Source organism: Gavia stellata, chromosome 9, assembly GCF_030936135.1.
Source record: "Gavia stellata isolate bGavSte3 chromosome 9, bGavSte3.hap2, whole genome shotgun sequence".
Classification (NCBI taxonomy): Eukaryota; Metazoa; Chordata; class Aves; order Gaviiformes; family Gaviidae; genus Gavia; species Gavia stellata.
In genome coordinates this window covers 33,346,168-33,368,077 of record NC_082602.1, presented here as the reverse complement: position 1 = coordinate 33,368,077, position 21,910 = coordinate 33,346,168, and the positions used below count along the sequence as shown (strand labels likewise).

The following is a 21,910-nucleotide window of genomic DNA, read 5'->3' as shown; positions in this document are numbered from 1 at the left end:
TTTAGTGCACACCCTGGATCTGAAAAGAAACATTTCTTGTACACATCTATAAGGACTTAGGTATATGGGTATGCTTTCTTCTCTGGATAATGGGGTTGATATATGTATTGTAAGACCTGACTTAGTCCAGTTACCATATATTTCAGTGAGACTTTTTTCCCCATTAATTTTACTGGAAAGCACAAATTGATAAAACAGAAAACAGGTCTTTTTGTTTACTTTAAAATGTGTGTGTCTTTAATTTGGAGGAAAAGAAATCTGAGGCTTCTGAATTGGGTGGGGGGCTGGAGTAGAATCAACATTTTCAAGATATGAGACCAAACAGAATGCTATCCTGCATGTCATCATCATCTGCAATTGATTAGCAGCAATTTTCTCAACTCGTGGCTGGTATTCAATGAACAGCAGTGTTATGAAATACTGGAAGCAGGTGGGGAATGAGAGCACTTACTGAAAGCTAATATATATCAATAAATTTATATTTTTGTGGTGTTATGTTAACCTAAACCTTGATATATTATGTATGCAAACTGATCTCCTGTTAAGAAGTGATTATAATCAAATGTTTTATTCCATTGTGAATTTAATTTATTTCATATTTTGATAATTAAGGAACAAAAATTCTGTGGGGAAAATTACAAGCATTAGCTCTTCCATCAGTAAAGGTTATATTCTGACTCTGTTCACATAATATTACAGAGACTATAAATTGGCAGCTGTTCAGGACAATTTCTTCAGTGAAAACCTCCTAAGTATTAACTGCCTGTTGTTTTGTTTATTTCCCTTGTGACAAGAACTCATGATCCAAAAAGAATTGAAGTGCATTAATTTGTTTTAAAGGATGCCTATTAAAAATTGCTTTCTGCTACCTCCGTACTAGAGTCTCTGTGATGTGACAGTCTCCTGAGTAGGACTGCAGATACTCTGTGGTGGCAGGATTGGCCCCATTATAGCAGGAAATGAATCATTCAGCATGCAAATAAAAGACAGCAGTACTGAACAAGGCAGCTTACCTCAATAGAGTAAATCTGAAACTGTGGCCCAGTTATAGATCTGTTACTTGACACTTAGGCGAAGTTCCTAAATTATTGAGGATGTACCTTGAATAAAACTGATGCTTTGTATGCGGTTAAAGTGTTCCATACTTGATTGTACTTGCATTGCTATGATGTTTCCTTTTTTTGTTTTCTTCCAAGAATAAAATATATTTTTCATTTCCTTCCTCAAACTGTAGAGCTGCGAGATCAAATCATATCTGTTCATGAGGAAAAGAAGACCTTAACCATTGAACTGGAAAACCTGAGGTGCAAACTTGTAGAAGTAATTGAAGAAGTATGTATTGTACCATGGAAGGCGAGACCACGTTAGCGTGTAGTCAGTACTTCTTGTATCTAATTTTGCTAAAAACGCTCAGTTGTGAAGTTAATTGAATACTATCTAATCGCAAGTCCTGCTAGCCTGCCCATATGATGGAGCACTTAGGGCATATGCCTAGAAGGGGCCTTCTGTGTCAGAGTCCAGTCTGCTGCTGTTGCTGGCGCGTGACTTTTCATGATCTGTTCTAATGCTCATATTATTACTGTCATCTCCCCTTCCTGACAGCCCTTCACCCATCACAGCCTGCGGGTTTTTTTTTTTTGGATTTCCTTAAACCTGTGGATATGCAAGAGATACTTTTGGAGAATGTCCAGTTTAATCACTGGTGCTACTTCATTGAGTGTATCCTTGAGTTTAGCCATTGGCAGTGCCCTGTCATGGTAATTAGACCAGCAAATTGGCTTTTTGAGCCAGCAGAGTTTCATTCCTGCTTGAAAACTGGATAAGCCACGTACTGATGCAAATCAGGACTTAGTGGCTCTTCCTGTCTATGCAACACTTGGATTCAGAAAGACACAGCTGACAGCTCTTGGACAATAAACAGAGCCCAGGGAAAAAAAACCAAAACAGCAGTCTGACTATATTAAAATGCAGTCAAGGGCAAGCTAGTAACTTTTCAACTAAGTGCTCATCCTGAAGAGTTCCAAAGATGTTATATTTGCAGCTGTGACTTGTACGTGCCATGCGAATGGGCCAGGGGAGCCCCATGTGAAGGATTACTTCACAACCCTTTAAAGCCACCTGTTATGGGGGCTGTAAGTTGGGGTAAAAATGCTTTCCATCCCACTGGAAACCCTAAGATCAAGCCAAACATAAGAAACAGAATTACTGAAAGAAAATATTACTTGCATTATGTCTTGCTATATGCCTTATGCCACTAATTAAGCTACTCTTATTTTTGCTTTGTTCTTTATACTTTTCTAGGTGAATAAAGTGAAAGAAGAAAAGGCTGTTTTGACAACAGAAGTTAATAGACAGCAAAAACTGTTGGAGAAATGTAACAGAGGTGTGTGGTCTCAGCAGGTTCCCTAACAGTTTGCTACATCCTTTGCAGAAGCTTCAGAGCTTTTATGTTGTAGTACAAAGAATAGGTTACAGAACAGTGACTGTGGTCCATACCTGACACTTGGCCTCATTGCTGCAGGCACTGCATAAACACATGGACTATTCTAGACTATCTCTACTCCAGGAAAATGTGACAGTGTAAATAGCAGGTGGAATGTGAGAATAGGAAAACTTTTTGCTCTGTGGCAAACTAGGGCAGGAAGGCAGTCCTCCACAGAGATGGAGTTTGAACTTTAATCTCCTGTTTTCCAAAATCATTACCTCAGCCTTCCTTTTAGTTGGGACACAGCTAATAATTCTGAGTATCTAAAGACTTGGGAGCAACTTGTTTTATGTTCATAGGGCGATAAGGAAAAGGCAAGAGTGCTGGGAATGAGGTAAGTAGGATTTTTAAGCTATGGAAGGAGAGCAGTGACTTTCCTTTACTGAAAAGAGATGAGAGGTAAAACCAGGGTAGGGGAAGTCTAAAAAGAGATACAGCTCAGAAAAGGAAAGCTTTTGTTTAAGGAAGGCAAGTGCTTCCACAGGAGAAGTAATTGGCCCAAAAGAAGTTTAAAGGGGAGGGGAAAGATTTTAGTGCCTTGGATTACTGTGCCCTTTTCTCTTGTTGCTTATTTAGCCTTGTAAAATTAAAAATATTTTGGTTAGAAGTTTCATTGGCTGTTTCACATTTTCCTGAAGTGGAAGACAATGGGTCTGGCCAAGGTATAGTAGGGCATATCCTGTAAGCTTCCACCAAGTGTTCATCTCTTACCTCTTCCATGTGTCTGCATTGCTTAAGCCTGTGACAGGCAGTACTTGAAGATTCTTAAAACACCAAATTTCAGATAGGTTGATTAGACAGATCAACTTGAAGAAGCTTTTGATGGGATAGTGTGGCAGATGAAATGTTTCTGAAATGTTTTCTTTTTTCTAAGCATGATCAAATGAACAACCTCTTGTTTCACGTTTGCCTGTTTTCCAGGAAGGAGTTATACCAGGCTAGGTCCTAATGCACAGGCAACATAAAGCAAGATTTTTGTATGTTTGAAATGAGCTACCAAAGCATCTGTTTGTTACCTGCTATATTCTGTGTCTGTGCAGCACTGTCTTGGAGCTGTGTAATCAATGCATTTCAGTCAGAGTTGTTGAATTTATCTTAAATCTTTCTAAGTGTGTGGGTTGTTTGTTGGGTTTTTTGTGGGTGGTTTTTTTTATTTTTTTATGTTAACATCATTTTGAGAGTCAGGTGCGCTGGGATGTGTATCCCACTGTCTAAAGTACTACTTACTGTACGTAGCTTTAAAAACTGTTACGCTTGTCCCCAAAAAAGCAAGGAACTTGTGTCTGACAGTGTTAGAAATCCAATGTCATCACCTTGAAAACTAGTCTTCAGCCAGTAAGAGCTAAAGCTTATCAAGAGACTGCAAGTGGTCACTGAGACATATTAAGAATAAATGATACTTGAGTACTTACCAATGATGCTTGCTGTCCTGGACTGAGGCCTGTTCAGAATGGTTTGGGGAAGCACACCACATGGTTTGCTTTAGCCACCCATACGAGTCTCAGTTTTGCAAGCACAGTTTAAATACAGGCAACACAAAATTGCACTGCTGTCTTCTTGAGGGTCCTTTAAATCTTTGTTGTAAAAGGACACATCAAGCCTCACTCAAACCAGTGGGGCAAATATGAGTGCCTCCAAAATAACATAGTAATCTTTGATAGATTCAGCAAGGCTCTCTTGAGGCTTTGGTCGCTTACACCCAAAGAGGCAAAATATGATCAGTGCTACATGATGCCTGTTACTGCAGATTTTGAGTCTGGGCGGGAGGACTATTACTCTGTTCAGAAGATCAGTAATTGTGCATATATATATAGTGAGGTTTAGAGCAAATAGGACAAATATTGCAAAGCGGACTGTATATGGAAATGTAAAACAAGGTTATGCCTTCATTCAAGGATTCATGTTACTGGGGAATAACAGCTTATCTGGGTAAATCAATCAGTACTTTCTTCTTACTTTGATCCATCCCACTTTTACTTCTGAACTTGTTTTATTCTTATAAACAGTGTCTGTGCTGGCAGTAGAGGAATATGAAGAGCTTCATGTAAACTTTGAACTGGAAAAGAACCTGCGGAAGAAAGCAGAGTCGTTTGCACAAGAGGTGAGTAATCAAGAAAAAGGGATCTTGTAAAATGAAGACATTGCAACTGGGCAGAAACCTACCAGCTTAGATGACTTGATTTCAATTCCCAGCTCTCGTACAAAAGATGTCTTTGAATGTCCACATAGTACTTAGCTAACATCTGTACTTCATCCGTAAAATGGGTTTACTATTTCAACAGCATTTATAAAGCACTTTAGAATTATCCATGCAGTCGCACCTCTTTCCCGTTTTAAAGCGAGGCTTTAAATTTATAATGGGCTTAGTCAGCCACAACATTTCAATGTGGTGTATATATAGTGGTTGGATCTGGGAAGGATTAGCTGCCTTTGTAGTGATATAATTTGAAGCACTGTGTTTTTCCTGAAAAATATGTGAACTCACAAAAAAACACAGTCTTTGTTGAGGTTTGTGCAAGTTTGGCTGCTCTTTAACATATGCCTTTCGAATAATGTACTGCAGGGAGCATTCAAGATGAAAAAAATTGTTTCCATTTTCTAGAAAAGGTATAAACTCCCAAAGAGGAAAATGAGTTACTGGGTAGCACTGTGGAGTGGCTGGTGGTTGCTCTGATGGCTTGTGACTGGCAATGTTTGCCTTAGAAAATGCTGACAAACTCTTTCATTCTGTTGATAGACCAAAGCCCTATAAAACCATTAGTTTATTTTTGTTTTGGTTTTTCTCTCATGTGCTTTTTCTGTTTGCACTCTGGATTTTGAGAGCTCGGCAATTGGGTCATATTTTCAAGCTTTTCTATCCCAAGCCATGCCTCAATATTTTGTTTTAATAAAAGTTGGGCTTCCTAAGTAATCATTTTTCAGGGACATCATCTTTAAAGAAAACCGTTATATATCAAAATTACATGAGTCATCAGTATTGAAATATTGTAAATAAGGGAAACATCTGATACGAAGTGGATTTTGGATTTTGAAACCATGGCTGCCAGCAAGCAGGTATTTAGCATTCAGGAAGTCAGCTTTGTCTGAATAGAGAGCTCTTTTGCTTTTTGTCTTTGGTGCTGCTCTTTCTCAAAAAATTTAAAAATGTATGTGGTAACTCCTGTGCATCTAACTGCATTCAGTCAGTGACTGTAAGCAAGGACATATATACATTTTGAACCTGTATAGAAAATAGTGAATATGCATACTGTGTTCTGTTAATCTTGTGGGGGTTTGCTGGGTATTTGAGTGGTTTGGACATGAACAGAATCGTATAGCAACATTTTAAATGAAACAATTTGGGGGGGGGGGGGTGAGACAAACTGTAAACGAATTTCAAAATCTGGAAGCTAGAGGCAAGGAAGTAGACCCAGATGTTGCTTGCAATTGCACTCTCGAGCCTGAGAGCACACTCTCTCTGTGCCATGTACAAAGGTTGGAGAACTTCAGAGCACCTCTGCCAAGGGTACTGGTTCTCTTTCTCCTCATTCCACCTTTTGCCACTCTTTCCTTGCAAGGTCACCCCATTGACCCTTTGGGAAACCCACTGAAGGAGCTAACTTGGCAGAAACCTAATAACTTCTAAGTACAGATCAATTTCTCTTTCTGTTAATAGGAAAATTTGCATTTAGGTAACAGGGTTGGGTGCTCACCCTAAAAGGAGAAAGGTATTTGCAAATTCAAGTGTATTAAGCTTTGGCAGATTCTCTTTCATTCATACAGGAATATGGTATAACCTAGCTTTAGACTGCTTATCAGTTCCACTACTGAAGCTTTGATCATTTGATGAGTCAACTTGTAATTGAGGTAAATTTAAATTTATATAGCTTATATATATATGCATACCTGTAGTCTCCTGCCTATTGTTGTCAGTATCTCTGCCACGTGTTGAAAATTTAACTGTACTTCAGGCAAAGCTAAAGCAGCTGACACATTTCCCCCCCAAAGGAAGAAGAAATTATAGAAATTAAAATTAGTTACTAATTATTAAAACGTCCTGTTTAACTCCCAAATTTTAAGTACAGAGATGGACTTTTCAGGATGCTGTTAGAGTCAAGAGATGTGGGAGAGAAATCACTCGAGGAGTGATTTCTGAAATCAAAGAGACTGCACATGCAGCCTCCTCCAAACCCCACTTTTACAGAGCCTTGTGGGATGGAGCCCAAATTCCTTTGCTGAGCAGAACTGGACACCTCCCTTTGCCATGGCTTCAGTGCCATCGGGCCATTTACATTTTGATCAAAGGCTCACTGTAGTTTTTCAGAAATAAGAATGAGATCTGCAAATTCCATTCAAATTTATTAAAGACATAGGCATTTATTAGTGACCAAAAGTTGTTAAAATATTGCCTATGTTTATTAAGTATTCACTTGGATTTTTTCAAGACTATTATCAATACGTGCTATAAAATGTTACCTTCTTACAACTATTTTTAAATTTAGGATACCTGGATTTGTTCATTACCCATACTTTTATGATAGCTGTATTTATAAAGCACTTCTTTTTTTTTTAAACCTTCTGAGACAGTGCAGGCATTATTGTTTTATTAGCGGTGTTTGTTGACTGTAATATCTGCAGAACTGTTTTTTTCAGAAAACAAATTTCTAAGAATGTTAGGCATGTTCATTTAGCATGCATTATTACAGTATCTATCATGCATCTCATACTGTTGCTTTGCTTTATCTTCTGAAGTACATAACAATTATGTGCTTCTGTTCATTAACTGACAACAGAAGATTGTATGTAAAGGTCTTACATCTCTCAGAAATGAGTAATTTATAAATGCGTAGTTAGCTGGTTTTCAGATCATAAAAGAGTATTATCTGATACTCTGGGCCCAGAATGTTGCTTCTGTTTAGATTTTTAACTGTAATATTCAGACAGCTATATACATTTTGAAAGAGGATATTTAAAGTTCTTTTTGTATTTGAATAACAAACTGACAGGCAAGCTGTTAAGTACAGTGCCAAATTGATTATTTGCTAACAAGTACCTCTTGCTTGTTTTTTGTCATTATTTAGCTGTTGTCTCTTCCGAAAATATGGGGCCCGTTATTGCAGATTGACAACGCAGCTCTTTAGTTGAGGCTTTTCATTCTGTGAAGTTCTGCAGTCCAAAATGGAGTCATTACAATAGTGCACTTCAGGCCTGCGTTAGTCTTTTCTTTGTGTACCTACTTCTCTTCCTTTTGTATCGTGCTATTTGGAAAGATTTTTGGAAAGTTTTTTAAAATACAGGAGCATGTGACGACAAAGGCATTGCTCATTTGTGTTTGGGGAACTAGTAGCATTTCAAATTACTTTAAAAATCTGTTACCATTCACGTGGTTTCACACTGATGGTGTCCCTTGAGTGACCTGAGACATGAGAGACACAGGCTCTGGCCCACAACTGCATCCACAACAGCAAAGCTTTATGCTCGGGTGAGGTTGTATGAGTGTCCTCTCGTATGGATCATGCTGCAAGGTCACAGCTGTGTTTTGAGAGCTGATGTTTCTAGGATGTGCTTACAGGAGCTGTTTGGATTATGCTAAGGACGTGCAGGGTTTTTTCTGCTTTCTCTTTCTTTCATCAGCCACGTTTTCTCTGTCCCTATAAAATGTTTCTGGAAAACACAAAAATCTTGCTGGACTTTTGCTTGAGTTTTGCAGAAGCCACAATGTTTGGTTGTGATAAGCTGTGCAATGTTGAGAGAAGGAATACGTTTGAGTTAAGGGAAACACTGTGTGTTCAGTGCTTTGTACTTGACTTGTTTGGAGCAGTTTGAGAAAAGAAATAGGCTCCGTGTATCGTGGGTGTCACCGCAGCACCACGGCATAGACTTTGGAATGGCACATTTTAGTGTTTCATATTACTGTTTGTGACATTGATGTGTTTTTTAGCTTGCTGAAATATGGGCTTGCTGCCTGTGGAGGGGCTTGTTTGGTGGTGGGTACATTGTCTTTCTAAGGGGCTGAGGTATCTGAAACTTGCCTTGATGGGGGCAGTTGGTCCGTTTATTCAGACGAACCCCTTTCTCCATAGCATGGCTTCATCTTTTAGCTTTGCCCTCCTGCGGTTGCATTGCGGCTGCAATGGGAGGAGACCAGATGAGCGACTGGCACAGGCTGCTTTTCCAAGGGATGCCCTTTGCATCCTGCCCTTCTGACAAGCGAGGAGGGTTTACTACAGAACGTGAGCAATTGGGAGTGCAGGTGTGAGAGATAATGGGTGGGTGAGCATGTGTGCAGAAGCAAACACAGATGGGGGGAGAGGAAAGACAAGGAGCGAGAGAGGGAGGCAGCAGGCGCATATAGGAATGAGTGAACACTTGAAAATCAGAGCTTTTGATTAAAAAAAAAAAATCCAATACAGCTTTAATTATAGTCATGCTGCTGGCACCACCATAATATATATTTAATTAATCAAAAATGATCCAACTTCAAACATTAGAATTCATGCTCTTTAGAGGTTCTAAAGAAACTGAGTAAATATTGTCAGCTGTGGTGTGGAGAGAGGGAAGGAAAAAGAAAGAGGGTTTGAAGTGAGTCACAATCCATTGTGAAAGGTACAGGAATCTGCATAAAAGAACTAAATAAATAGAGTGTGTAAGGGGCGGGGGCATGGAGAAATCTGTACCTACCTGAATAAAACAGGGTTGTTAACACAGGAATCTTGGCAAGCTTATCCAGATTTCTAGTGTCATGTTTTAAGAGATGCTAAGATCTCTCAGCTCTTTGTGGAGCAGTTTGTAAGAAAACAAAGGAAGGCAGAGAGTATCTTGAAGGCCATCGCAATAATATAGAGGCTAGCCCTGAAAAGCACTCTTCCACAAAGATGAGCAAAATACAATACACGCAGCCAAAGCAAGCCAAAAGGGGAGGAACACAGTGAGAGAAGTAAATTGAAAGTCTTAGAAATGTAAAAATCCCAGGAGTTTAAGAAAATAATCTGGCATAAATGGTTTATTAAGCATACATCCTGCCTTGCAACAATATTTTGTAAAGTGAACAGTTTATTACTGTCGTGTGTGCTGGCATGGAGACAACCCCTGCACCTCAAGTTACTCTGGAAACCTCCCAGAGTGTGCTCTCAAAAGTTAGCATTAAGCTGTTGTTTCTGTCCTCTGTATCTTGGATAAATAGAAATGAAGTGTCAAACTGCTCAGCAGGTTTGTTGGGGTTCCTCTCACTTTGAGGCTAGCGTAGGCTTTTTCTCAAAACACAAAACTGGAAAAAAAATTAAGGGTTTCCCAAATGTTTATGGTTATCTGTAAAATAGTTTGCGGTTTGAGAGGTTGAAAGGCTGCATTCAAAGGAACTGTGATCCAGATGGATTAAAAAAATAAAGTGAATCTGTAATGTGCATCATTCATCTTTTCCTTGACTTTCCCTCCAATTCTCAATACTTACATATGCATTAAAACAGCGTACTGTACCTATGTCTGTGTTTCTAAGAAACTATTATACAACAACATGTTTGCATTTAACTTGTTTACCTCAAAATGCCACCATGCCATACCTGGGCCAGTGCACAGCTGGCATTACTTAATCTGGGACCGAATCTTCCCTTATTGAAAGATAAAAGGTGGCTATCATTTTATAAGACTTAGGAAAAATTACTGTCATTCTTAACAGATGTCTGCACTACTCATGAGGCTGTATGCAATGGATTTGGTTATCTTGATGGCACGAGCTCCCAAAGAACTCTTCCTCAGGTGCATTTGTGACCTTTTGGGTTAATTTGTGAGGACTTCTGCATTAATGTGCTGCATCTGTGAGTGGATACTGCAAAACCAGTGCTCATGGAGCAACTCTGTGCTTACAAGTACCACACTCTGTGCATTACCAAGGATAGTTTGACAGAAACTGGTATCTGAAGATAATTAATTTGCAGTCCAGCTGACTGAACTGGAAATAATAATTAAAGAGACATGATAAGTGGTTAGTACTTGAATTCTCCTGAGCTTGAATGTTACCACTTTTGAAGCATGATGTAATACTAATATGTTTCATCAAGCTTTTTCTCAAGAACACGCTTGTGAAATGGTAACAGATGTATGCTCTAGGAAACTATCTCTTTGGTCTCTCTTTTTTTTTTCTTTTTTTTTCCCCTCCCCCTTTCTCTTTTTTGTTCAGGCAATTAATCTATTGGGGAAAAAAGTGAAGAGGTTTCATCCTTTTTCATGTGGTATATGATCCATTTCTGAATATATTAGGTGGTGTCTAAATGCTGTTAAGGCTGTGAGTGTTATATAATGTATTGCTATACTTCTACCAAGGCAAAAAGAAAACTGTTAACTGCAGGAAATGAAGAAATAAATAACAATAGAGATTTCCCCCCCCCCCCCCCCTCTATTTTGGGCCTTGGGCAGTTATGCCTCATAAGTGAAGAATGAGTGCTGTAGTTTGACAAACCCTTTTGTACAGAACAGGCTGTTAAAATAAATAATACTGTGTTTTTAAGGAAGTCTTAGTGCTGATGGGGATTCAGTTTTCTCACACTCAACATACATGTTCCAAGCACCTCTGTGGTGAGAAGCAAATGATGGACAAGAAATAGGGTTAACTCATCTACTCCAGTTCCCCCAATCTGAGTAAATTAGTTTTCTGTGGCAGTTTGAAAATCCAACTAGGGTTAGTCTTTGGCTCCTCTGAAGGAGGAAGTCTATGAAGGTCACAGCACATTGCCAGAAATGCATCACTCTGCTTTTCCATACTTCATGATGTTTTTTTTTTTTTTTTGTTAAAGAGAGCCTTGTCCTGTGCCTTCCATGCCCTTGGTATTAGCCGTTTGGGTAATCTTCTCTTTCTGTCTGACATAACACGACAGTTACTTTCCACAGAAGCAGTTCCCAGGTGGGGAAGTACATAAGCACCGGATACAAAATTTTCAGATCTGAGTGATGCCACATGCACTTAAAATTAAGTGTGCGCTGAAGTAAGTTTTCTGGATTGTGTCCTAACTGCAGGGCCTATTTATTTGTTGTAGCTTTTTTCCTGAGTAGCACTTCAGACACCTATGAACCCACTAAACCACAAGGGATTTGTAACTCATATGAGGCTGATATCATTGCTTGATGTGCAGTATTGAGTTTGAGTGTAGAGAGTGCATTTCTAGGTCAACGTCCAAACTATGGACATTCTTCTGCCTTCAAACTGTAGCTAAGACAAAAAAGTTATTCTACGTAGTGAATACCCAAACGATGTATAGATGGAAATGTAGCAACATACGGATATGAAAGCATTTCCTTTGGCCTCATTTTGCTCCTGGGAGATGAGTTAGTTGGTAAGCATCCAGTTATACCCTGATCGCTATTTGAACAAGGATTGAAGTTCCCAGGGACTTGACACTAACAGAGTTGCTTTCTAACTTTTTTAATGAGGAAGAATTCCTTTTTCAGCTCTGGTGTAAACAAAAAACCAGCTGCAGTGTACGCTCTGTAGGGTAATGGTTAGAGCAGGGGTCTGAGAATGAGGTGTGGCCCCATTAAGGTCAAGGGAAAAACTTCTATTATTTTCAGGATTTCAGCCCCTTCTCTTTCCCCTTCCCCAAATCTTGTGCAAACTCTGCTGATGGAAAGTGGCCATGTCCCAGATTTCCTGCACTTTGGAGCTTCTGTCTGTAAACTCAGGGGTGAAAGATACCTAGCTGGTTTGCACAACACTTGAAGTTTTTTAAAATTAAAATGATAGGTGTAAACAAACTATTGTCCTTTGTGATCTGTCTTTAGTTGCAGTCGTGGTTTCAGTAGATGCCTCCAGCATCGACTTATGTTTCTAGCATTGATTGGGATACTCTGCAGATAATTGTCTAGCAGGTGGCAAAGTCGGAACTAATCCATCAATTGGTTAAATTCCACCTAGTCCAAATAATCCTGTTAGTAGCTGTTTTGCCCTTTCAGCAGTCACTTTAATATTCAGGCTTGTGCAGGCAGTCAGGTTTCTGCCCTGCTGAAGCAGGACTTGATTACTTTGATTTTAAATTAGAACTAATTTCTAAGGGTCTTCTTTATCCCATGTCAAACACCCAGAGCAACCTCTCAAAAACCTGCAATCAGTTCATCACGAGCTCTCTTTCTGCTTTATCTGCCATGACCATCTTGTCTAGTTTTGTCTCTTCCATTTCGAATATGCTGGTACTTTAAGGAGACGTGTGTAAGTAACTTCTGGATGGGACTCCCCATGAGAAATTGATTCCCATGTATCTGATTGCAGCATTAAGTTATAAGCAACAAAAGTTTCTGTGGTGGAGAAGACACTTTCACATAAATTGTAAGCAGGAACATATTTGCAATGTCATGAAGGCAGTTTATAAAGCTAATTGAAAATGCAGGACTTCATGTGAAAACTTCTGAATGAAAAGGTTTTCACCCAGTTCTTCAAGAGGATTTTTTCATTTTGTTGCAGAGGAGCATGAAACAAAGTGAATATGAATTGTCTACATTTGGTGAAGTATCTGCTCAAGTTGAAGTTGCTCTACTTGATTTCTTCTTGTTTTGGCAGCTTTCTGCTCCCTCAGGCTGGAACAACTCTGTTCTGTTGGTTTTAGTGGCAGAAACTCAGAGGACAAAAATCTGGAATTATCACCTCAAACTATTTTTCACATTCCAAAAAAATGAAACCCAAGTTTTCACTTTGCTTTGAAAGTTCACAGTAGGTAAACTGCAATGTTTGCTAAAAGTGGCTTCTAGAGAGATGTTGTTTCTGTCAGGGTTAAATAACTTTTGACTGACTTAACAGGAAAGCAGGAGGCTCTGAAACAGTGTTGAGTTCTTCAGCAGTGATTTAGAGGCCTTTCTAAAGTATGATGTTTCAAAGATGCTGCTTCTTTTAAGAAGACAAAATGTTAATCAAATGGATGAGTTGCAATACAAGGGCAAACCTTTACGGCTTGGGGTGGGTAGCTTCGATTCTGAACTTCTTTTGCCTTTGAATTGTTTTTGCCACAGCCCTACTAGTGTAAGGTAATGCAAGCATAATTGGGTTTACTGGCAGAATTTTGGGACAGGGAGCTGATGTCCAGTGCACATTTGCACCATGCCACAGTGGCTTGTGTATTGTCATAAATTTGGTTTTGTTTGTTTTATAACATAGTACTAGAGCCTCTATTCATTGTTTCCTCTTCATCGAATGCTTCCAGTCCTTTATTGCCTACCCCCATGGCACAGCTTTGCCCAATGAAGTGTTCATTGTAGGTTTTATTAGTATTAAGGCCGCATCAATTGACTCTTCTTGGCACGCAGGGTCAAGCAGGCTGCGTTGTGAGTTAAAAGTTCAGCCTGGTCAGCAGGCTTCTTGGGCTGTATGTACAGCTAGAGAGAGAGTTTCTTGCTAGGAATACTCAGCTGAAGTCTCCGTGCAAAGCACTGGGTGGAAAGCTTGCCACAAGTCTGCATCAGCTGATGTTTCTTTAAATTTCAATTATATTAAAAAATTAAATAAATCACATAGCATTGCAGTGGCACCGGATGGGAAGAAACCATATGTTGTATCTGCAATTTTGTGAATAAATAGTATGGGAACCTGAAAAGATCTCATGGAACTTCTGTATTTCTAGTACTTTATTCTTAAAATAGCTCCTTGCTTTTGCTGTGCTATACAACAGTGTTTTTACAGTCTGAAGGAGTGTCTGCGTTCTCAGGCTGTTCTCTGTTCTCCTGCCATAAGTGGCATGCTTTGCTGACCTGTGCACACTCATCTGAAACCTCAGCATGACCCAATCCCTATTTCTGCTGTAAGAATAGGCACAGCTGAGTTTGTCAAGAGTAGAAGCCTCTGTTGTCTGGGGAGCAACCCTCTACCTGAAAGAGATGTCAAGATGCAGAATAAATTCACTAGGAATTTTTTTTGGGCAGGAAGCAATCTTCTTTTTTTCCCAAGTTCCTAAACAGTCTGGAAGGAGCAGATCTTTCTTATGGAAGCTGCATGTGCTGACAGCCTCTGCACCTCTTAGGTGGAGCCTCGAGAAATATGCAATATTTTTATCAGTGTCAAGTCTCTAGACTATTTGATTATTTTTTTTCCCCCAATGTATCCATTCCCCACATCAAAAGTATAACTGGGGAAGATGAATGAACACAAGGATCAGAACTAAAAGACTGAAATTGCCCTGAAATGCCTCTTCCCGGGGCAAGTGCGTACACTGATTACACAAACATGGGCTGAAATTTATTTCCTGAAGACTCTACATCATTCATGTATCTGGGTAACCCTCAAATAAGTGGGCTTTATGCCAAGGCTTGCAGATGTGTTTGAAGAGGTAGCCTGTCAATTCACAGACATTTTTTTCCTCCACCTAGGGTTCTTTTAATCTCCAGAGCTCCCAGAATAGGGATCAGATTGTTCCCATTTCCAGGAAACAAAATTCAGAGATGTGTTTAAATTCTGAATGCTGCCAACATGAGGGTAATTGAGGTGCAGCAGTGGGTGGTTCTCTCAGCAAACACCTGGTTCCTTTCAGTGTGAGCTTAGCTCTTGCGAATTTTGCTCTCAAACTTTCTTTCCCTTTTCTTCTCACCTTCTTTCCTTCTACCTCTACCCTATTAACACAACGTTAGCATCTTCATTTTCTTTCTAATTGCCTTTTTTTCCAGGATGGCATTAGACTGTGCTTAACTATTGTTTTTGTTGGGTATGGGTTTTGTTTTGGCAGATGTTTATTGAACAAAACAAGATGAAAAGGCAAAGTCAGTTGCTTCTGCAAAATTCTGCTCCTGATCAGCAGCTTTTGAAGGCTTTGGATGACAATGCTAAGCTAACCCACACATTAGAAGAAGAGAGACTTCAACACCAACAAAAGGTAAAACAGGATTACTTTTAATCTCATGCAGAAGTCTTTGAAAGCCTCCTGAATTGAAGGAGTGTCATGTATTTGTTATGTTCAGAATCATTTGAGATCTTGTCCCCCAGAAGAGTTTACAATCCAAAAACTAAACTTCAGAGAAGATTGTGATTGCCTTCTTCTGGTTCACTGGTAAGACATGAATACAAAACCTGAAGGTTTTTCAGCCTGAAGGCTCTGATTTAGTTAAGTATTTTATTCTGGATGCCAGTAAAGCTCAAGCTTAATTACAAACATTATGTGAAGATCCATTAAGTGAAGAGGTGACAGAAGAATATTTTGCACGTTGAGTAATATAAAGGGTATTTTGGGGGGGATAAGCTAAGAAGAGCAGAAGGTGAGAGGTAGGCAGTTCACATTGCTGGTCACTTGCTAAAGAAATGCATGGGGAAGAGCCAGACATACTGGAGCAGAAAAATGTTAGGTGAATGCTACAAAGTGATGTGGTAGGATCTAAAGTGCTAGGATCTAAACAAATATATTCTTTGAAACTGGACTAGATCAGTCTCTAACTGGGAGAAATCACTATTGCTTTACTTGAAAGCTTGAAAACAAGTTTTCCCTTAGCTGTAAGGCCTGTTCTTAAAACTCTGGTAATAGAATAATGCTGGGAATAGGTAGACAGTTCCTGTGCTTTCATCAATGCAGCAATACTAAGACTGTATGTAATTTCACATGCTTCTGAATGAGTATTTTGGAAGAATGATTTGCAGTTCATAGAAAACCTCTGCATCTTTGGCTCCTTGAAGTCTAGAGCAAAATGTACATATTTAGGGAGTTGGGAATTGATTGCTACTCTGCACCTGAATGCTGCCTCTAAACCTGATGTTCCATAATTCACCCACTGGCATCTGCATGAGTTGAGACAAGGGAGTTTAAATAACCAACCTGTCAGTGGAAGCAGTCAGTAAGAGAACAAAAATGTCAGTGTTCTCGTGCTTCAAATGAAGAAATCTGTCCAGCTCTCATTCAAAAATTGTCCTCTTTCTGGGAGTTGTAGTTCACTCCTATACTATAACATCATGTTTTCAGGAATAACTGTGCCTAATGGGTTATTTGTCAAAAGGAAGGACAGAAAATACTTTTTATTGTGACGAATGCTATTGTTTGCCAACTGCAGATCAAAGAATTGGAAGAGCAGCTAGAGAATCAAGCACTGCATAAGGAGATTAGTCGTCTTAAACAGCAACTAGAACTTTTGGAAGAAGATAAAAAGGAACTAGAGCTTAAGTGTCAGAACTCAGAAGAAAAAGCTAGAGATCTAAAGCATTCAGGTAAAATCATGTAATAACTTTCACTTTAGAGATACAACTGGGGGGGTGCAAGTGGTGCATGTCTAATAGAATTATACATGTTACATTTGAGACCCCAGAAGGAATAGCTTTTGTGTAGCTGAGGTCCAGACCTGTGCTTCACAAGACAAAGTACAGCAACTGCCTTCAACCACAGAACAGTCGTGTCCAGAATGTGTGTGGAAGAATAACCTTGTAAAACTTCTGTAAGGTATAAAAATACTGTTGTTAGATTGCCCTGAGTCTTACAGATGGATATGTACATGTTGAATGGGTTTCTGTGTGAAAGACACAATCCTTCATATTCAGTCAAAATGTATCCTCTTACCTAGTTCTAAAAATAAATAAAATGACATAACTGTGCTCTTTTTTTTTTTTCCCCAAAGATGCACAGTGATTTATCAGACTGTGGAGTCTGCATTGTATGAATTGTACAGAAACATCCCATAATTATCAAGCTACCCAACCATTTAATAGTCTTGTAATAGAAGACACCAGTGAAAATAAAGACATGATTTAGCCCTTCGTACTGACATGTGAGAAAACAGTTTCTGCTGATGTGAGAGGGTCTGGAGGTTTTTTTTTTTTTCTTTCAGGTTTTGCTTTTTTTTAAACAGATATTAAAAAGGTAAGTACTGCCTTCAGAGCCCTACAAAGGGAGTTAGCCAAACAAATCCAGTGGGCTTTTATGACTCATATGCATGAGAATTATACATCTAAATCTCTTACTTGTAGTCGAATATTTTGTTCCATGTCAAGTAAATGAAAGAAACAGTCTTGCTAGCTACTGTGTGTATCTGTCTCTAAGATTTAAACTAACGCCCAAAGAATACGGACAGAAAAGATTCACAGAATATTTAGGAGGGAATAACTGTTGCAGTGCAGATGTTCATACAGTTATTGCTATCAGGATGCTGCTTGTCTGCTGCATTCTATCTATTGAATGAGGAAATTTCTGACCTAATGCTCTTTATTTAAAACTGCTTTTAAACAGGGCCTCTGGTGTGTGTGGCCTCACTATAGGGAATGTGGGGCTGGTTAAGCATTTGCATGTGCCTTCACTTTCAGTCCTTCTTCAGCTCAAGGCCTAAGCAGCTGTTAGTTTTAAAGATGATACCTAGTCAGGAAAGCATTTGAGCCCCCGTCAGAGGAGGACAAAGTCCCTATCCTTAGTTAAGACTCCCTGTATAGCCATGCTTTTCTGAAACATATCCTGAAGAGCAGGATTATCTTTAAGCTTGTTAGCAGTCTTGCTTTGAAAAACTGCTTTATGTTGGAGTTTTACATTACCCAGCCTTAAAAATATGCCTAGGCAGGCATATGAGTTCTTCTCACCTGCCTTGGAAAAGATTGAACCTTCACAGCAGATTCTTTCCTTCCAGGCTTGTTTGACCTTCAGAAGGAATTTATCAGCATAAAGATTGTACCTGGAATTTAAAGTCAGTTGATTTTTTTTTTCCCCCCCCACCTCGTTTAAATTTAAAAGTAAATGTTAAAGATTGCAGTTTTAATTTGAATCCATCATTACGAGAACAAAGAACCATATCCACTTTGGAAATCATATTCTGTACTTCTGCTGTAATTCCTACTGTATTCAGAAGCAATTGCTAAGAATTTTTGTAGCTAAAAGGAATTTTAGACTTTTTTCTCTGTTTCTGCCCTTCTCCAATTAATTGTATTTGACAACATTTCAAATGCAGAAAAGTAATTTCCACATATTAGATCTGACACAAAAACAGGAGGGAAAGAATACATTCTACCCACTGCCCAGTTTTGGCTATTTTTGTGGGGAAAAACCAAACCGAAGTCGGTCAGCAAGACACAGAGATAAGACTGGAAGCTGAAATTGTTAATTTCTCTCATCTCGTTAGTTTGTTCTCAGATAGACCATAGCAGGAATGTGATAAACTTTTCCCTGCTCTGTCATTTTATGTGAAGAATCCTGTATGAGGAAGAGTGCCATTTTAGTTTCAGAAGTAACTCATGTTGGAGGTAACTGGTTTAATGAGAATCCTGTGCATCTAGGACATCGTTCTTGGTAGAAAAGATTGCCAAAAATATGACTTTGTGTGATTTAGTCGTCTTGTTTGTGTTTTAGTTAATTAGTAGCTTTTTTGCTTAAACCATCAGAGTTGTTTTTTAAAGCAGATGTGAGAAACCAAGAACTCACTCTAGTTTGTTTATTGCTTCTGCGCAGTTGATGAACTTCAAAAACGAATACAGCAGTCTGAAAATCCTGCACCACCTCCTCCGCCGCCACCCCCTCCTCCTCTTCCTCCTCCCCCTCCTCCTAACCCTATACGGTAAGTGCTTAAATCAAGGGTCACAGCGTTAATGCTTTGCTGAAGCAGAATACATTACATGAGCTTGCATCCAAGCAGGAAGAGTGTCTTTAAAGAAAAAAAGGCTTTCTCCATCTGTCTTGGGCTCTTCACCAGCAGGACAGGCTCTGTGCCCCACCTGCCAACAAACACCCTGACCAATTTTGAACAGCATCTGCCTTGCCAAGCCTAACGAATTGTCTAGACTGTGACTTTGGAGGAGGAGGGATACCTGTCTCCTCTAAATTTAGGAGATTATTTTTTTCTATTCACTCGATAGCTGTAATTACAGACTTGTGAAGTGCTTGTCTGAATCCACTGCTAGGAAAACCCCTTTGAACCAAAGGATATGTTGGATTACTGTGTGTCCCTTCCTGTCGGATACTGGTGATGAAAATAAAGACTCCACTGAGTTCCTACAATTGCTTTCATAAGTTAAAAAAAAAAAAAAAAACAACCAACAAAAAAACCCCCACAAACACCAGAAAATCACCACCCCATCATCAAGCAGTTCAGGGTGAAATTATCAAAATTAAGCCTGATTTTTGCAAAGGACCATGAAAAAGGCTGACCAATATGTGATGTATCAGGCATTAGACCCAAATTAATTAACTAAGCCCTAAAGTGCGCTTAGTTAATTTTAGGAACTCAGCTAATCTTCATATTGGCTGCTTGGTTTTAAAAGTGAATGGACTTTGACACTTTCTAACCTTCTGTAATAGAAATTACATACAGGGGTCTTGTTAAATATATGAATAGAGATGATTACTAGGGAGAGTTCATCCCTTTGTGCATCTTGCTTTGTTTTTAGAACTCCAAACTAAGTATTTTCTGAACAATTGTATTTGGTCTTTTGCTCCTTGTACGTCCGTTAACTCACTTGGCTTGATTGCTTTTTTCTCACTAATGTGTAGCGTGAATTAACTTTGTGGGGTGTTGTGGTTTTTTTTTTGTTTTGTTTGAGTTTGTGCCCTTTATTATTTGGAATAGAGAATGCTATTCATTTTAAGCCCTCTAGTAGCTAAATCAGAGTATCTCCTTCATGCACTGTGATGTTTGTGTGCGTAGAGGTGGTTCCAGAGCCTAGGCACTGGATGCTGCTTTTTTCTGGGACAGAGTTTTGACCCTTTATGTCAGGGAGGTCACTCCACTCCGTAAGGAGCAATGTTCAGTAGGGAGAGAGAGGCTCCACTGACATGTCAGATGTGCATAGGAGCTTATATTTGGGCTTTAAGATTAATCATTTCCTTGCCTGGACTTCTACGTTTTGACTGTAGTGAAGGGATAATTATTTGACACTGTAAGAAGATTACAAACTTGGAGTTGGTGAGGGGATACTGATCACCATATTTAATTGTCCTCTGGAGAATAATACTTCACTTCAATATCTACGGCTCTTCCTTCCTTTTATTATGCCAAAGCAGCTTCAATTTGTCATGTGTCACAATGAGACACTGTCTTTTAATATTCAAATCTTGGAATGTTTTGATTTGTGCCTAATGTCTGTTAAAAAGAAATAAATTTCTCTGGTGCATTTTGATGGGAGGCATTGTGGGGGGTAATTCAGTACATACATCTGCATTCAAGAACTGTTAAATTAGTCTTTTGTAAGTAGCTATATAATCAGGTGTAAGCAAGCTGTTTGTGTGTCACGTTCAAGTGCATTCTAACAGTGTGTAATACAGGACAGGATGACAATCTGCAGTTTCATTTTCCCCAAAGGTCTCTCATGTCAATGATTCGCAAGAGATCTCACTCCAACACCAATGTGAGCAAGAAGGAGAAACCTCCTCAGCAGGAGTCAGGTATGGCTCATCCTTTCTCAAGTCATGCGGATTATTCACTTGGTACTGCAGATAAAGCTAGTGAATATGAACTGTGGGTACAGATAGTGATGCAAATGCTTATAATTGTCATCATTATGACAACTGTTATCCATGTCCCAGCATATTCATCTACCTTTCAGTCCAGAAATGTAATTGCAGCCCAGTCATATGCGCTTAGAGATAGGAAATGGTATCTTTGGCATTATAGCTTTGGTATTGCAAGCTTCCTCGAGATCCCTAGCAAATTTGCATAGCCCTCATAGCCATCTATGCCCCCACAACTGAGCTGGTGATCTGCAACCGATTTATTTTTGCCAAATGGATTTTAGTATGAACAATCTTTGAGGCTGCAGATCAAAAACCTTAAGGGAAGACATAGCACTTGCTGTAACTGAAAAGTTCTTATCTTCCTACTTTTGGCTGTCCTGCTTATCAGATATGTCACTGAACTGATTTCATTCACTGATGTGGCAGAAAAAATTCTTTCTTATTTTTTTCCCTTTGGGAGAGGGTGGTCATGTTTATTATAGGCTCACAGAAGGACCTGACAAGATAAGCTCTTAGCTGGGTATGGTGATGTGCTGGGTGAGATGGATGGGGAGAACAGGATGGTTTAATTTAGGCCCCATGCTGTTACACTGACTCCATGTAGCTTGTCGAGTTGCACCGTGGCAGTTTGGAACTGCTTGTAGTAGTTGCACTATGGCAGTGTTGAGAGGCCCAACCTGTGCCTCTACACTGGAGACACTACAGCATGTAGCTGCATCTACAGTGTGTCCAGGGCTTTGCACTTCCACAGGTTATCTGGAAGAGGCAGAACAACAAACCCAACAATCATTAAGCAGGGAGCAGGTTATATACAAGATAATACAGGGAAGTTTCCAACTTGTAAATGGCTTCTTGTTTGTGATTTCTTCCGTCCAGAGCCTCTCCGCAGAGCTAGTTTGTTAAATGCTTCAGTTTTCATCCCTCAATTCAGATCTTATGAAATTACCACTCAGAGTTGACTCTAATACTAATCCTTTAATAATACCAAAAACCTAAAACAAAACAGAATCTTTCACTAAGGTGGCTCTGCATGCAAAGTAACAGCTGAAATTGCATTTTATTGTTGTTAATGGAAGCT

At 39.3% G+C, this 21,910-nt stretch overlaps 1 protein-coding gene across 1 annotated transcript in view; it reads left to right on the top strand.

The window, feature by feature from the left end:
* Nucleotides 1-21,910, top strand: part of SHTN1 (shootin 1) — a 45,069-nt gene that overhangs the window by 6,592 nt on the left and 16,567 nt on the right. Inside the window, exons 3-9 of the mRNA XM_059821394.1 lie at nt 1,235-1,332; nt 2,302-2,383; nt 4,492-4,586; nt 15,157-15,303; nt 16,466-16,619; nt 18,835-18,940; nt 20,681-20,763. Of these exons, the coding sequence (XP_059677377.1) occupies nt 1,235-1,332; nt 2,302-2,383; nt 4,492-4,586; nt 15,157-15,303; nt 16,466-16,619; nt 18,835-18,940; nt 20,681-20,763 (765 nt within the window). The remainder of the gene's footprint in view (nt 1-1,234; nt 1,333-2,301; nt 2,384-4,491; nt 4,587-15,156; nt 15,304-16,465; nt 16,620-18,834; nt 18,941-20,680; nt 20,764-21,910) is intronic.